The sequence below is a fragment of the Martes martes genome, assembly GCF_963455335.1.
Source record: "Martes martes genome assembly, chromosome: 6".
Lineage (NCBI taxonomy): Eukaryota > Metazoa > Chordata > Mammalia > Carnivora > Mustelidae > Martes > Martes martes.
The window spans coordinates 89,188,137-89,202,327 of NC_137893.1; the positions used below are offsets into that span (position 1 = coordinate 89,188,137).

Here is a 14,191-nt window from a genome sequence, read left to right on the forward strand (position 1 = left end):
CAGGGGAAGGGGATTCAGTGTGGGTCCCTGTTTGGCACAAGTGGTGGCAAATCTGGGCACATGTTTCCCAGCTGTTACCCAACGATCGTCCTGCCCAAATGTGTGAAGAAAGGGGTTGAGTGTTTGTTGCCCCTTGGCTCGTTCTCCATACATGTTTCTCTGTGTTCTTCATACTCTTCCCTCCTCCCCATGCCCCTTCTCTCTGCTCTTCTGGCTGTAGATGGTGCTGGGCCAGATCGAAGACCACAGACGGACCCATCAGCCCATCAACATCCCATTCTTTGACGTGTTCCTCAGGCATCTCTGCCAGGGTCTGTGCCCCCATCTGCTTTCTCCTGGCCTGCACCCCAGTATTTGTTCTCCCTGTCCCTTGCCTATCTTCCCTCTCAACTAACCAAGCTGTGACGGCCACCCCTGTCCCCCACCCCCAGGCTCCAGTGTGGAGGTGAAGGAGGACAAGTGCTGGGAGAAGGTAGAGGTGTCCTCCAACCCCCACCGGGCCAGCAAGCTGACGGACCGCAACCCCAAGACCTACTGGGAGTCTAATGGCAGCACCGGCTCCCACTACATCACTTTGCACATGCACCGGGGTGTTCTTGTCAGGTAGGAACATGCCCACACACACATGGGCTTGCACACACACGCATGCGTGGATATTTTGGGACACCCCAGTATACCTTCTCCAAGTGCCCATATACATGACTCCTCCTGCCAGGGACAGATGTCGCTGCCCTGTGCATGGTGTTGAGGGATATTGAGAACTTTCCTATTTACTGTTTCCGTGGGTACTTGCTTAGCGTACACTCTGTGTCAGGCACTAGGCCAGTCTGGGGCTCTGAGCCCAAGATATGGTACCCATCTTCAGGGAACTTGTGGTCTTGTTGGGGAGCTAGCTGGAAAATCAGTAAGAATAAGAAAAAGTGACACAGACCCTGAGGTGAGAGAAGGCTTCCATAAGGAGAGGTTAAATGAACTGAGCTTTGAAATTAGCTATATAAAGATGTATAAAGAGAGGGCATTGGCTAGTCCAGGCAGAGGGACAGCGTATGTGCAAAATGGAAGTAAGAGGCACAACGACATGTTTGGGGGAAGTTTAAATGACTGTGTTTGGCTGGAATGTAGGGTGTATGTCATGAAATGGCAGGAGACAAAGCGAGAAAACTAGGCAGAGCCAGACCACAGAGAGTTTTGTGAGCTAAGAAGTTTGAGCTTTGTTCTGAAACTGGGGGAGCCACTGAAGGATTTAAAGAAGAGAAGACTCCCTGCCTGCCTCTCTGCCTACTTGTGATCTGTCTGTCAAATAAATAAATAAAATCTTAAAAAAAAAAAAAGATAAAGAAGAGAAGAGACAAAACTAGATTTTTTTTTAAGATTTATTTATTTATTTATTTGACAGACAGAGATCACAAGTAGGACAGAGAGGCAGGCAGAGAGAGAGGGGGAAGCAGGCTCCCTGCTGAGCAGAGAGCCCAATGTGGGGCTTGATCCCAGGACCCTGGGATCATGACCTGAGCTGAAGGCTTAGAGGCTTAACCCACTGAGCCACCCAGGTGCCCCTAGATTTTTTTATTAGTAGTATCTAGAAAAGTCACCCTTGGGGCACCTGGGTGACTCAGTTGGTTCAATGTCTGCCTTCAGCTCAGGTCATGGTCCCAGGGTCCTGGGATTAAGCCCTGCATCGGGCTTCCTGCCTAATGGGGAGCCTGCTTCTCCCTCTGCCTCTCCCCCTGCTTGTGCTCTCTCTGTCAAATAAGTAAGTAAAATCTTTAAAAAAAATAAAAAAAAAGAAGTCACCCTGGCAATTATGGGAGTTTGGGTTGGAGGCCAGAGAGCTGGAAGGTTTATGAGGTGGTCTCATTGAGAAATGAATGTCTTCAGTTAGGCAGAGGGAATGGGCATTTCGACAGGGTGGCAGACTGACAGATCTCAAGGGCCAGAGTCTCCTAGATGAGCCATTGACAGGAAAGCCATGAATGGGGCAAGTCACAGTGACAGAGCACTCTAGGGAGATGGCAGTTTTCTTCCTGAGAGGCATGTAGGAAGAGGGATAGGCTTCTGTGGATGGATGATGGTTCCATTTACGCGTGTTGACTTTGAGGGGCCTGTGGAGTCTGACATGGATGTGTGTGTTGGGTACATAGTGTGAGAGCTGAGAGGCGCTGTCTAGGGTAGAGATATGGATTTGGAGTCATAAGGATATTAGTTTTTGGTTGAAACTATGGTTTTAAATAGTCACATTAGGGAAAGGTAAGAGGAGAGCAGAGGCTTTGGGAAGACTGACACTTAAGCAGGCAGCAGAAGGACAGGAGTCTGAGGAGGAAGTGGTGGGTTGAAGTCATTTCAAGAGCAGGGCCCCAGCTTTAACTTACTGTTTTCTCCTCTCCCAGGCAGCTGACTTTGCTTGTGGCCAGTGAGGACTCAAGCTACATGCCGGCCAGGGTGGTGGTGTTTGGGGGCGATAGTGCCAGCTGCATCAGCACTGAGCTCAACACGGTGGGGACCCTTGTGCACCCCCCTTGATCTTGCTCCCCATCCTTCTGTCCCAGGACCTTCTTGGAAGGACCCAGTCCCTGGAGGATTCCCACGTTCTTTCTCCCAGGCAGGCTTTGCCTCCTAAGCAGTGAGAGCAGGGTTCACAGAGGGGAGGGGAACACAGGTGACAAGTGTGTGTGACAAGTACTTGTGCTTGGCAGCAAGCTGGTTAGAGGACCAAGCAGACTGGCACGGGTCTGTGGGCTCAGTGCATAAGTAAAGCGCACGCACCATCACAGTAGTCCCTCCAACCCCACTGCTGGAGGTGGACAGTCCTCTCTCCTTTTCCCCTCCCCCATCAGGTCAATGTGATGCCGTCTGCCAGCCGGGTGGTCCTCCTGGAGAACCTGAACCGCTTCTGGCCCATCATCCAGATCCGCATAAAGCGCTGCCAGCAGGTGGGGTGAGGGAGGAGGCTGGGCTGGGGACCATATTAGTACAGGGGTAGCACAGGGTGTTCACAGTGACTGCGTCCCCCCAGCATGCGGCGGCCAGGCTCAGGCCACGCATCTGCTGGGGGATGGCCCGGGAGCCTCTTGAGTTCCAGAGATGTGGGAATGTGTCATGGGCCTCCGGGGAACTCAGGGCGTGAGACCTGGCTTTCTTTTGGTAGCACTTGGTGGCTGGGTGGCTTAGGTGGTAGATGAGTCTGCATGTTACAGGGCGGCATCGACACCCGGGTTCGAGGCGTGGAGGTTCTGGGCCCCAAGCCCACTTTCTGGCCACTTTTCCGGGAGCACCTGTGTCGCCGGACATGTCTCTTCTATACCATTCGGGCACAAGCCTGGAGCCGGGACATAGCAGAGGACCGCAAGCGCCTCCTCCAGCTCTGTCCCCGGTGGGTGGCACAGGCAGGGGGCTGGGTTGGGGGGGAAGAGAGGGTAATACAGTGGGAGGACACTGTTAAGAAGGAGGTGGTGGGAGGGATGCCTGGGTGGCTCAGTCGCATTGGGCTCTTGGTTTTGCTTCAGGTCCTGATCTCACATGCATGGGATTGAGCCCCTCGTTGGGCTGTGCACTCAGAATGGAGTCTGCTTCAGATTCTTTCTCCCTCTCTCTCTCACTCACTGTTTCTCTCAAATAAATAAATAAATTCTTAAAAAAAAAAAAAAAGTAGGTGGTGGGAGACTTCTGCAGGAGTCTGAAAGGTAAAGCAGCAGCTAGGACATGAGGGAAAGGGAAACACAGGTGGCAAGTGTGTGCTGGTGGCAGCAAGCTGGTTAGGGGACCGAGCACAGCAAGAGTGGGAGCTGACCGCACTTGAGTAGAGGCCACAGAGAAACCTGTACCTTAAACCCTTGACCACACTCCTTATCCCCAGACTTAACAGGGTTCTGCGCCATGAGCAGAATTTTGCTGATCGCTTCCTGCCTGATGACGAGGCCGCCCAAGCACTGGGCAAGACCTGCTGGGAGGCCCTGGTCAGCCCCCTGGTGCAGAACATCACCTCCCCCGGTAACCACCCCGACCCCTGGCCCCACTAACCAGCCCCTCATAATGATTCCCAGGGATCACCTGAGTTAATGCTCTTGGTTCTCTTGGTCCCTGTCTTTATCCCTGAAGGCCTATCACCTCAGTGTTCTTCTCCTTCCTGCCCCAGGGACTGCTCCCTGAGACTCTGGTATTTGAATCTTCTCCTCCACCCCACCCCCACCTGCTTAGCACCCCCCCAGACTCCAGCTGAAGTAAGCCCGGGCCCGGCCACCTCTGACTTTTTTATGTAATTGGGCCTTCTCTCTCCTTTTCCTGGGCTCTCCATCCCCCTATTTCCCATCACCTGTTTCTGATCTGTCTTCTTTTAGATGCAGAGGGTGTGAGCTCCCTGGGCTGGCTGCTGGATCAGTACTTAGAGCAAAGGCAGAGCTCTCAGGACCCCCTGAGTCGAGCAGCACCGTTTGCCTCTCGAGTTCGTCGCCTTTGTCACTTGCTGGTACATGTGGAGCCCCCGCCCGAGCCTTCTCCTGAGCCATCCACTCGACCCAGTAAGTCCCAGCAATGGCCTTTCGAGCTAAGAAACTGGGCAGTGGTGGTGTCTGGCTCCTCCCCGTCTTGGATCTTGCTCTTCCCGAGTGCTCCGCTCTGGGCCTTTCCAGGGTCAGTACCCTAGACCCCTGATTCACTCCGGGGCTGAGACAGAGCTGCTTCCCTTGCCCTCTGTCTCCACAGTCAGCAAGAACAGTAAGGCCCGGGACCGGAGCCCCGGGCCCTCAGCAGCCCTTCCCAGCAGCAGCCTGAGGAACATAACGCAGTGCTGGCTGAGCGTGGTGCAGGGACAGGTGAGAGCAAGGAAGCTGCGGTCCGAGGCGGGGCCACAGCCAGCCTGCGGCATCTGCTGGTCCTTCTCCTCCCTTCTCAGGTCAGCAGGTTCCTGGCTGCAGCCTGGAGGGCCCCCGACTTCGTGCCTCGATACTGTAAGCTCTATGAGCATTTGCAGAGAGCAGGCTCAGAGCTCTTTGGGCCTCGGGCAGCCTTCACCGTGGCTCTGCGCAGTGGCTTCTCGGGCGCCTTGCTCCAGCAGTCCTTTCTCACCGCTGCCCACGTGAGTACCCTCAGCCTCCCAGTCACCAGGTCAGCTGGTGCACGCTCACCTCTTTCTCAGCCTCTCACTCCTCTCACCACCCCCTCTCCTGCTCCATGCCCTCTTTATGCTTGGCCGGTGCCCTTTCCATTGCCCCCAGATAAGTGAGCAGTTTGCCAGGCACATCGACCAGCAGATCCAGGGCAGCCTGGTTGGCGGAGCCCCCGGAGTGGAAATGCTGGGGCGGCTTCAGCGGCACCTGGAGCCCATCATGGTCCTTTCTGGCCTGGAGCTGGCTACTACTTTTGAGCACTTCTACCAGTGAGTGCAGGTCTAAGAGGTAGGGGAGGAGAGGGGTAGAGTCTGGAGAGGGTGAAGATTTGAGGCTTGGTGGGAAGAGGTGGGAGGAGGCAGTGGAGAGGAGAGATTAAGATACAGAGATAGGTGGGACAGGGGTGGAAAGGAAGCAGGGAGGGAGGGGGGAGGCAGGGTCTGTGACCCAGGCCTGCTGCAACAGAGGAACCCAGGTTCTGGATGGGGTGGCAGGACCCCTGGCCTAGTGAGCGGCTGCATTGAGGCTCAGCCCCCTTTGCATGTGCTGCAGGCACTACATGGCTGACCGTCTCCTGAGCGTGGGCTCGAGCTGGCTGGAGGGGGCCGTGCTGGAGCAGATCGGCCTCTGCTTCCCCAACCGCCTCCCCCAGCAGATGCTGCGCAGCCTGAGCACGTCCGAGGAGCTGCAGTGCCAGTTCCACCTCTTCCAGCTCCAGCGGCTCGATCAGCAGCTCTTGGAGCAGGAGAATGAGGAGGAACAGGGCCTGGAAGAAGAGGAGGTAAGAGCAAGGGAAACGAGTGGGAGAATAGGAGAGCAAAAGACTAGACCAAAGAAGGGAGCCCAAGAGCCCTTGAAATCCTTCTGTCTCTCAGGAGGAAGCAGAGGAAGAGGAGGCTGAGAAAGAACTATTTATCGAAGATTCAAGTCCAACAGTTTCCATATTGGTCCTGTCACCACGCTGCTGGCCGGTCTCCCCACTCTGCTACCTGTACCATCCCAGAAAGTGCCTTCCCACTGAATTCTGTGATGCCCTTGACCGCTTCTCCAATTTCTACAGCCAGAGTGAGGAGATAGGGACAGGCAATTGGGGTGAGATTTGGGGTGGCAGGAGAGAAAGAGGAGAGGAGCTGTGGACAGGAATATGTAGATATGAAGAAAAGTGGTCTCTTGAGACAGCAGTCTTCTAGGGAAGGGGAAAAGGTGGGTTAGATCTTTCTTAATGTCTCTCATCATTGCCTACACTTTTGTATGAATTTGTTCCATTTTTCTTTTCCTAACTTCAAGTTGCATGCTTACTTAATTTTTACCTTTTGAGTCTTTCAAAGTAAACATGTTTAAGGCTATTCATTTTCCTCTCAACATTGCTTTAGCTGCATTCAGTTTCAGTTTGTTTTGTTTTGTTTAGATCTGTTTTTCTTGTGGAATAGTTTTCAGTAAAGTACACAAGTCTTCATTATGAGTTAATGAATTTTATATACACATATACTCCCATAACCACCCCCAGAGCATTTCCAGAAGACTTCCTGCTTCATCTCCCTTTGTAGTTAGTATGTTCTTCCAAGAGAAACCATTTTTCTTCCTTTTATCACCAAGGATTCTTGCCTGTATTTGAACATCATATAAACAGAATAATAAGGTGTATATTCTGCTGTGTCTGGTTTCTTTCAGTGGGTGTAATGTCTGTGAGCGCTATCCAGGTTGTTGTATCATTACTCTGTTTTTTTGTACTGTAGATTCCTTTCCGTTGTATGCATATATTTACCCTTTCTGCTGTTGGTGGACGTTTGGGATGTTGCCTAAGTTTTTATTATGCTGTGTATGAGTATTTAGTATTTTTTTAGTTCTACTTTGATCTGTTACTTTTTTAGAAGTATATTTTAAAATTCCCAAACCAGTTTTTCTTCGTTTAGTTGTCTTTTTGTTTTAGATTTCAACCCTCGTTCCATTGTGGCTAAAGAACGTGGTTTCTTTGATTCTGAATCTTTGCAGTGTCTTGAGACTTCCTTTATGGCCTAGCAGATGGTCAGAGATTCTAAGTGTTCCATGTGTGATTAGGAAGAGTGTGTATTCTTCAGCTGCCAGTTAAAGGCTTTTACACATTCCACCATATTGACTTTGTTCATTGTATTCTTCAAATCTGCTGTAACCTTACTCATTTTTGTCTGCTTGATCTATTACTGGGAGAGGTGTATTAAGATCTGTCATTATGGTAGTGAATTTTTATTTTTTATTTTTTTTAAAGATTTTATTTATTAGTTCAGAGAGAGAGAGAGAGAGCATGGGGGAAGGGTCTGAGGGAGAAGCAGACTCCCTGCGGAGCAGGGAGCCTGATGCGGGACTCGATCCTAGGACTCCAGGATCATGACCTGAGCCAAAGGCAGTTGCTTAACCAACTGAGCCACTCAGGCGCCCCAATAGTGAATTTTTAAACTTTTTATCAGGTCAGCTTTGCGTTATATATTTTTTGACTATGTTATTAGATAAAGGTTTAGGAGTGCCTGGTGGGTGGTTCAGTTGGTTAAAGGTCCAAACTCTTGATTTTTGGCTTAGGTCATGTTCTCAGGGTCATGAGATCAAGCCACTCCTTGGGCTCTGTGCTGAGCACAGAGTCTGCTTAAGATTCTCTCTCTCCCTCTGCCCCTCATCCCCTGCACTCACTCACTCTCTCTTTCTAAAAATTAAAGTTTAGATAGAGGCGCCTGGATGGCTCAGTCAGTTAGGCATCCAGCTCGGTTTTGGCTTAAGTCATGATCTTGGGGTCATGGGATCAAGCCCTGTGTTGGGCTTCATGCTCATGGGGCAGTCTGCTTGTCCCTCTCCTTCTGCTCCTCCCTCCCACCCCACTCTCTCTCTCTCAAGTAAATAAATAAAATCTTCTTAAGAACTAAAATAAAGTTTAAAATCGTTTAACAGTGCTGTCCAGTAGAACTTTCTACAGTGATGGGAAAGATATTTTCTGCACTCTTCAGTTATGATGGCCATTTGTAGCTACTGAAATGTGACTAGTTTGACTGAGGAATTGAGTGTTTAATTTTATTTACTTTAACCCGTTTAAATAGCCACATGTGGCTACCATAATGGACTATGCAGGTTTACAATCTTTTTTTTTTTTTTTACGATTTTATTTATTTATTTGACAGAGATTACAAGTAGGCAGAGAGGTAGGCAGAGAGGGGTGGGGGCGGGGAGCAGGCTCCTCTCTGAGCAGAGAGCCCCATGCAGGGCTCCATCCCAGGACCCTGGGATCACATCCCAAGCTGAAGGCAGAGACTTTAACCCACTGAGCCACCCAGGTGCCCCTGCAGGTTTAAAATCTTAAGTTAATTAAACTTTATTATTATGAAATGACCTTCTTTCTTTCTAGTAAAGCTTCTTCTCTCAAAGTCTATTTTTATCTGGTGTTAATAATATACCAGCTTTCTTTGGTTAGGGTTTTTCCAGAATATCTTTCTATCCTTTTGCCGTGTCAGGGGAGAATGGTAATTATGTTTCTTTTATGCGGTGAAAGATGAATAACATAAAATTTGCCATTTGAACCAATTTTTAAAGGTTTTATTTTTAAGTAGTCTCTACACCTAGTGTGGGGCTTGAGTTCAAGAGTCATATGCTCCACTGGCTGAGCCTGCCAGGTGCCCCTCCATTTTAACCATTTTGGTGAACAATTCAGTTATCCTTTTACTTAAAATTTTTTAATTTGGCAATAATTTCAAATTTACAGAAAAATGGTAAGAATAATACAAAGAATACTCATTCTTTTTTAAAAAATAAGACTTTATTTGAGAGAGAGAGAGAAAGTGAGCATGAGATGGGTGGGGGCAGAGGGAGGGAGAGGGAGAGGGAGGAGCTGACTCCCCGCTGAGCAGGGAGCCTGAGATGGTGACCTGAGCCGAGGCAGACACTTAACTGACTGAGCCACCCATCACGTGAGAACACTCACATACTCTTTATCCAAGTTTACCTTTTGTTAACATTTTGCCCCATTTGCTTTTGTCATTTGCTCTTTGTGTGTATATACATTTATAAAATGTGTATTTACACACACACACACAAACACACATACATTTTCTCCCCCAAACCACTGACAGTGAATTGCGTATATACTGGCCCTTTGCCTCTAAATACTTGAATATAGATTTCCTAAGAATCATGGTGCTCTCTTACATAATAGTTAACTAATCAGTTTCAAAAATTTAAAATTTAACATTGGTGTAATACTTTATTTTCCACGTTCTGATTTTGTCAGAATTTTTAATTTAATTAGTTTTTAGTTCAGGACAGCGTCTAGTCTGGAACCGTCTATTATGTTTAGTTGTCATGACTTTAGTGTCTGTAACATGAAACAATACCTTAACCTTTTTTTTTTTTTTTTTTGTCTTTTACAACATTGATACCCTTGGAAGTGAAGCCATTTAAATTTTTCTAAATGTTTTTCATTTTAAATTTGTATATTTCCTCATAATTAGATTCAGGTGATGCATTCCGGTCCAGAATCCTAAGTAAGTGACATTATGTCCTCTGTGTGTTTCATTTGGAAGCACGCAATTTCTATCTGCTGCTTTTTGTAATGTGAATTTGACAACCTGATCAAGAGGTGGGTTGACTCCCCACTGTATAGTTAATATTTTCCCCTTGCCACTACTAATAAGCAATCTGTTGGCGAGATATTTCCAAAACTATGCCTATATTCTGCTCTCATCAGAATATCTCCCAGTATCATTTACTTTTAAGTTTGCCATAATCTTATTTTAGGCAGGTATCTTGTAAATACTTAGAATTTGTTTTTTATTCAACAATCTCTCCTTTGAGTTGTCAATTTTAGTCTGTTTATAATTTTTGTGAGTAATGATATATTTGGCTTCTGTTGCTAAGCTCGTACATTTTATTTATTTTTATTTTTTAAAAGATCTTATTTATTTATCTGACATAGAGAGAGATCACAAATAGGCAGAGAGACAGGCAGAGAGAGAGGGGGAAGCAGGCTCCCTGCCGAGGACCCTGGGACCATGACCTGAGCTGAAGGCAGAGGCCCAATCCACTGGGCCACCCAGGCGCCTCTAAGCTCTTACATTTTAGTTTACCTTTCTTATAATTTTAAATTTTAGATATTTTATATATACAAAGAATATAGTTAAAAAAAGAATAGTAAATTGAACACATTTTTTAAAAAAATATTTTTATTTATTTATTTATTTGACAGAGAGAGAGAGATCACAAGTAGGCAGAGAGGCAGGCAGAGAGAGAGGGGGAAGCAGGCTCCCTGCTGAGCAGAGAGCCCGATACGGGGCTCGATCCCAGGACCCTGGGATCATGACCTGAGCCGAAGGCAAAGGCTTTAACCCACTGAGCCACCCAGGCGCCCTGTAAATTGAACACATTTATAGATATATTTCTACCTTGGATTTTTGTGCATTTTTAAAAATTCCTTTTTTTTTTTTTTTTTTTTGGTCTCTACCAGTTTTGGAAGTCACACATTCTATTTCTGTAGGTGATTACCCTTATGTTTGTAACCTGTATGTTTGACTTGTTAATATCACTCCCCAAACTTCCCGAGCAATAAAAGGACCATAGAAAATCTTTTTTTTAAAGATTTAGTTATTTGTTTGAGAGAGAGAGAGGGAGAATACAGAGGGAGAGTGAGAGGAAGAAGCAGACCACCGCTGGGCAGAAAGCCAGATGTGGGATTTGATCCCAGCACCATGGGATCATGCCCTGAGCCGGAGGAAGATGCTTAACCAACTGAGCCACCCAGGTGCCCCAGGGCCATAGAAAATCTTAACTGCAACTCTCACTCCCATCTTAATTGTTACCGTTGTTTGATATTTTAGGGCAATCTTTTTTTTCCTACCTCCCAAAGAGTCATTATTATCACTGTCTTATTCGGTTGGTGTTTAGATTTGCTATTATACTAGTTGCTTCCATCACTAATCCTTTTGCATCTTTTTTTTTAATAGATACATCTTCATAATTTTTATTTTATTTTATTTTATTTTTTTTATTTTAATAAACATATAATCCTTTTGCATCTTGATCCTTCTTTCTGAGTTCCATCTCCATCCCTAAGTATATCCTTTTTTTTTAAATTTTCTTTTTATTTTTTAAAGATTTTATTTACTTATTTGTCAGAGAGAGAGTGTGCACAAGCAGGCAGAGTGGCAGGCAGAGGCAGAGGGAGAAGCAGGCTCCCCACTGAGCAAGGAGCCCGATGTGGACTCAATCCCAGGACCCTAGGATCATGACCTGAGCTGAAGGCAGATGCTTAGCCAACCGAGCCACCCAGGCATCCCCCCCTAAGTATATCCTTTAGAAGTCTCTTCATTGAGGGAGTATTGGTGAAAAACTATCAGTTTTTGAGAATGGCTTACCTTCACCCTCATTTAAAATTTTTTTTATTATGGTAAATTTCAGACATACACAGAAGTAGACAGAATGTGGGGCACTTGGGTAGCTCAGTCAACTGAGCATCTGTCTTCGGCTCAGATCATGATCCCTCGGTTCTGGTATTGAGCCCTGCATCGGGCTCCCTGCTCATTGGGAGTCTGTCTCTCCCTTTCCTTCTGTGTGTGCTCTCTCTCCCTCTCTCTCTCAAATAAATAAATAAATCCTTTTTTAAAAAGTAGACAGAATAAATTCCAGTGTACACGTGGATCAATTCATGGCCAATCTCATTTCTTCTGTACCCCCCACCCAACTTTCCCCAGTTCTCAAATTTAAAAGATTAAGGATTCTGTTTTTAAAAGCAAGGGCACTACAGTGATCAAACTCTGAGAAATTAATAATAGTTCCTAATATCAGACAGTAAAGTGTCCATATTCCTCCCCCTTTTCCTCACGTTTTCAAAATTAGTTTTTGTTAATTGGGGATCTACACCAAGCCTACACCTTCATTTGATCGAGCTCTGCCTTTCATCTCCAGTAATCTATGGATCCTGCCTTCCTTTTTTGCTCCCTTGCAATTGTCTATAGAGGAAACTAGATTGTTTGCCACACAGAGTCATCCACAGGGTGGATTTTGCTGACCGTATCCACGTGGTGTCCTCTGGCCTGTTCCTCTGTCTCTTTCATTTCTGGAAAACAGATATTTAGATAAAGATGTTGATTCCAATTTGGGTGTGATTTCTGGGGCAAGAGCGTTTCATAGGTGGTAGCGTGTCCTACCTGTCTCTGGGATGTTTTAAGATGGATCAGTGGGGTTCAGTGTTGCAAGTCTGATCTGCACATTATGTATAGTTTCCTGTCAACTTCTCACATGGCAGTCACTCGTTGCCATTGCTCAGCTGTCATTTCATTAGGGTGTGCGGATCGCACCATTCTGGTTTTGTTGTATTAGGTTAAACGTTTTCTCTCAACTTTCTGGTTACCCTGAAGTATGGTTTATATAGGAAAGGCTTGATTCTCTCCTCCTCCCCCTTACTCTGAACTGGTTTTCAAAATAATGTGTTGGTTCCTCTAGCATCCTCCAAAGAGATAGCCAGTGTGGTTTTTTAAAAGAAATATGTCATGATGAACTCATGAATTTTAAAATATTTCCTATGTTTCAACCCAGCACAGGTGTTATTTTCTTGATGCTCACACTGCCCCATCTTTGGCCAGAGAGCACCTCTCAGACTCGCTCCTCTTGATACTGTCCGGCTTTGACAACATCCTTGCTTTCTAGTAAGAGTGGATATCCAGGCTCATCTTGCCTGAGCTGTAACACAGCAGGAGGAAGAGACGCAGCCTAGTGGGTCTTTATAAACTGTCAGCTCCTTGAGGGCAAAACCCAGGTCTCTTCTCTCTGGTGTTTCTTTCGTGAAGCCTGCCTGGTGTGGGGCGAGGCACAGGGTGGGCTCCCAGATTACGTGTGGCTCGCCAGGGAGGCAAGCACAGAGGAGGCTGAGCTCTGGAAGCTTGACAGGGTACTTCTGTGGGGGCCCTCCTCCCCACAGAGATCAGCAGGAGCGAAGCTTGACTAATGGTACACCCTGGCCTCAGCCTCTAACCCCCTCGTTTCCCCTGCTCTTTGTCTCTACTCTTCTGTGCTTTCCCAGGTCAGAATCATCCAGTCCTGGACATGGGACCACATCGGCGGCTGCAGTGGACGTGGCTGGGGAGGGCCGAGCTGCAGTTTGGGAACCAGACCCTGCATGTGTCCACCGTGCAGATGTGGCTGCTGTTGTATTTCAATCAGACAGAGGTGCCTCAGCTTCTTGGCCTCTGTCTTCTCTTCCCCCTGTCTGCCACTGTTCTAAACTCTGCCCCTTCTTCCCGCCTTCCTTCTCTTATTTTCCTTTTCCCTGACTCTCTACTCCTGACTGCCCCTGTTTCTCCTCATCAGGAGGTGTCTGTAGAGACCCTGCTGAAGAATTCTGACCTCACCCCAGAGCTGCTGCTCCAGGCGCTTCTGCCGCTCACCTCAGACAATGGCCCTTTGACCCTGCACGAGGGTCAGGGCTTTCCACCCAGGGGTAGGTCAACAGGGCTGGGCTTTGCCGCTGCTCCTAGGGGATGGGGCACTCATGGTAGGCGTGTGGTAGGGAAAGAACCGGGGTCCCCTTTGCCTTCACTCACCTCTCCCTTCCCTGCCTCGGGTGCTGACTGGGAGTGAGTTCCAGGTATGCTGCGGCTTCGGACGCCTGAGCCCCAGCACTGTGGGGAAGCTCTGTGGTTGATACCGTCCCAGAAGTACTTGAACGTCGAGAAGGATGAGGGCCGAACTCTGGAACAGAAGAGGAACCTCTTGAGCTGTCTTCTTGTCCGTATTCTCAAAGCCCATGGGGAAAAGGGCCTCCATATTGATCAGCTGGTTTGTCTGGTAGGCAGAGGGGACCGTGAAGTTAGGGGAGGGAGAGAGTCAGGCTCAGGGTTGAGGCTTAGAGTCAGGGATCATCACAAGGGAAGGTAAACTCTCTCAGTATAAGAACTCTAGGGTGACATTTGCATCTGTGTTTTCTCTTCCTGACAGAGCACTTAGTAAGGCAAAAGGTAGAGATGAGATATGAGTGTTCATCATGTGCCAGGCCCTCTTCCAAGAGTTTGCGTGATTGAGTCATTTAATCTGCACAACAGTCTTACGGGATAGGTGATGGTGGCGGTATTAGTTTTATCATT

General features: G+C 47.6%; 1 protein-coding gene across 2 annotated transcripts in view; it reads left to right on the forward strand.

Annotated features, from left to right (window-relative positions):
* CUL9 (cullin 9) overlaps window positions 1–14,191 on the forward strand; it is a 36,626-nt gene that overhangs the window by 12,240 nt on the left and 10,195 nt on the right. For both annotated transcript variants that reach the window (XM_080805141.1, XM_080805142.1), the window contains exons 14-28: window positions 221–311; window positions 432–603; window positions 2,388–2,493; window positions 2,835–2,930; window positions 3,195–3,370; window positions 3,854–3,987; window positions 4,335–4,514; window positions 4,699–4,808; window positions 4,889–5,071; window positions 5,211–5,371; window positions 5,655–5,883; window positions 5,978–6,167; window positions 13,132–13,277; window positions 13,419–13,548; window positions 13,696–13,895. In XM_080805141.1, the coding sequence (XP_080661267.1) occupies window positions 221–311; window positions 432–603; window positions 2,388–2,493; window positions 2,835–2,930; window positions 3,195–3,370; window positions 3,854–3,987; window positions 4,335–4,514; window positions 4,699–4,808; window positions 4,889–5,071; window positions 5,211–5,371; window positions 5,655–5,883; window positions 5,978–6,167; window positions 13,132–13,277; window positions 13,419–13,548; window positions 13,696–13,895 (2,304 nt within the window). The remainder of the gene's footprint in view (window positions 1–220; window positions 312–431; window positions 604–2,387; window positions 2,494–2,834; window positions 2,931–3,194; window positions 3,371–3,853; window positions 3,988–4,334; window positions 4,515–4,698; window positions 4,809–4,888; window positions 5,072–5,210; window positions 5,372–5,654; window positions 5,884–5,977; window positions 6,168–13,131; window positions 13,278–13,418; window positions 13,549–13,695; window positions 13,896–14,191) is intronic.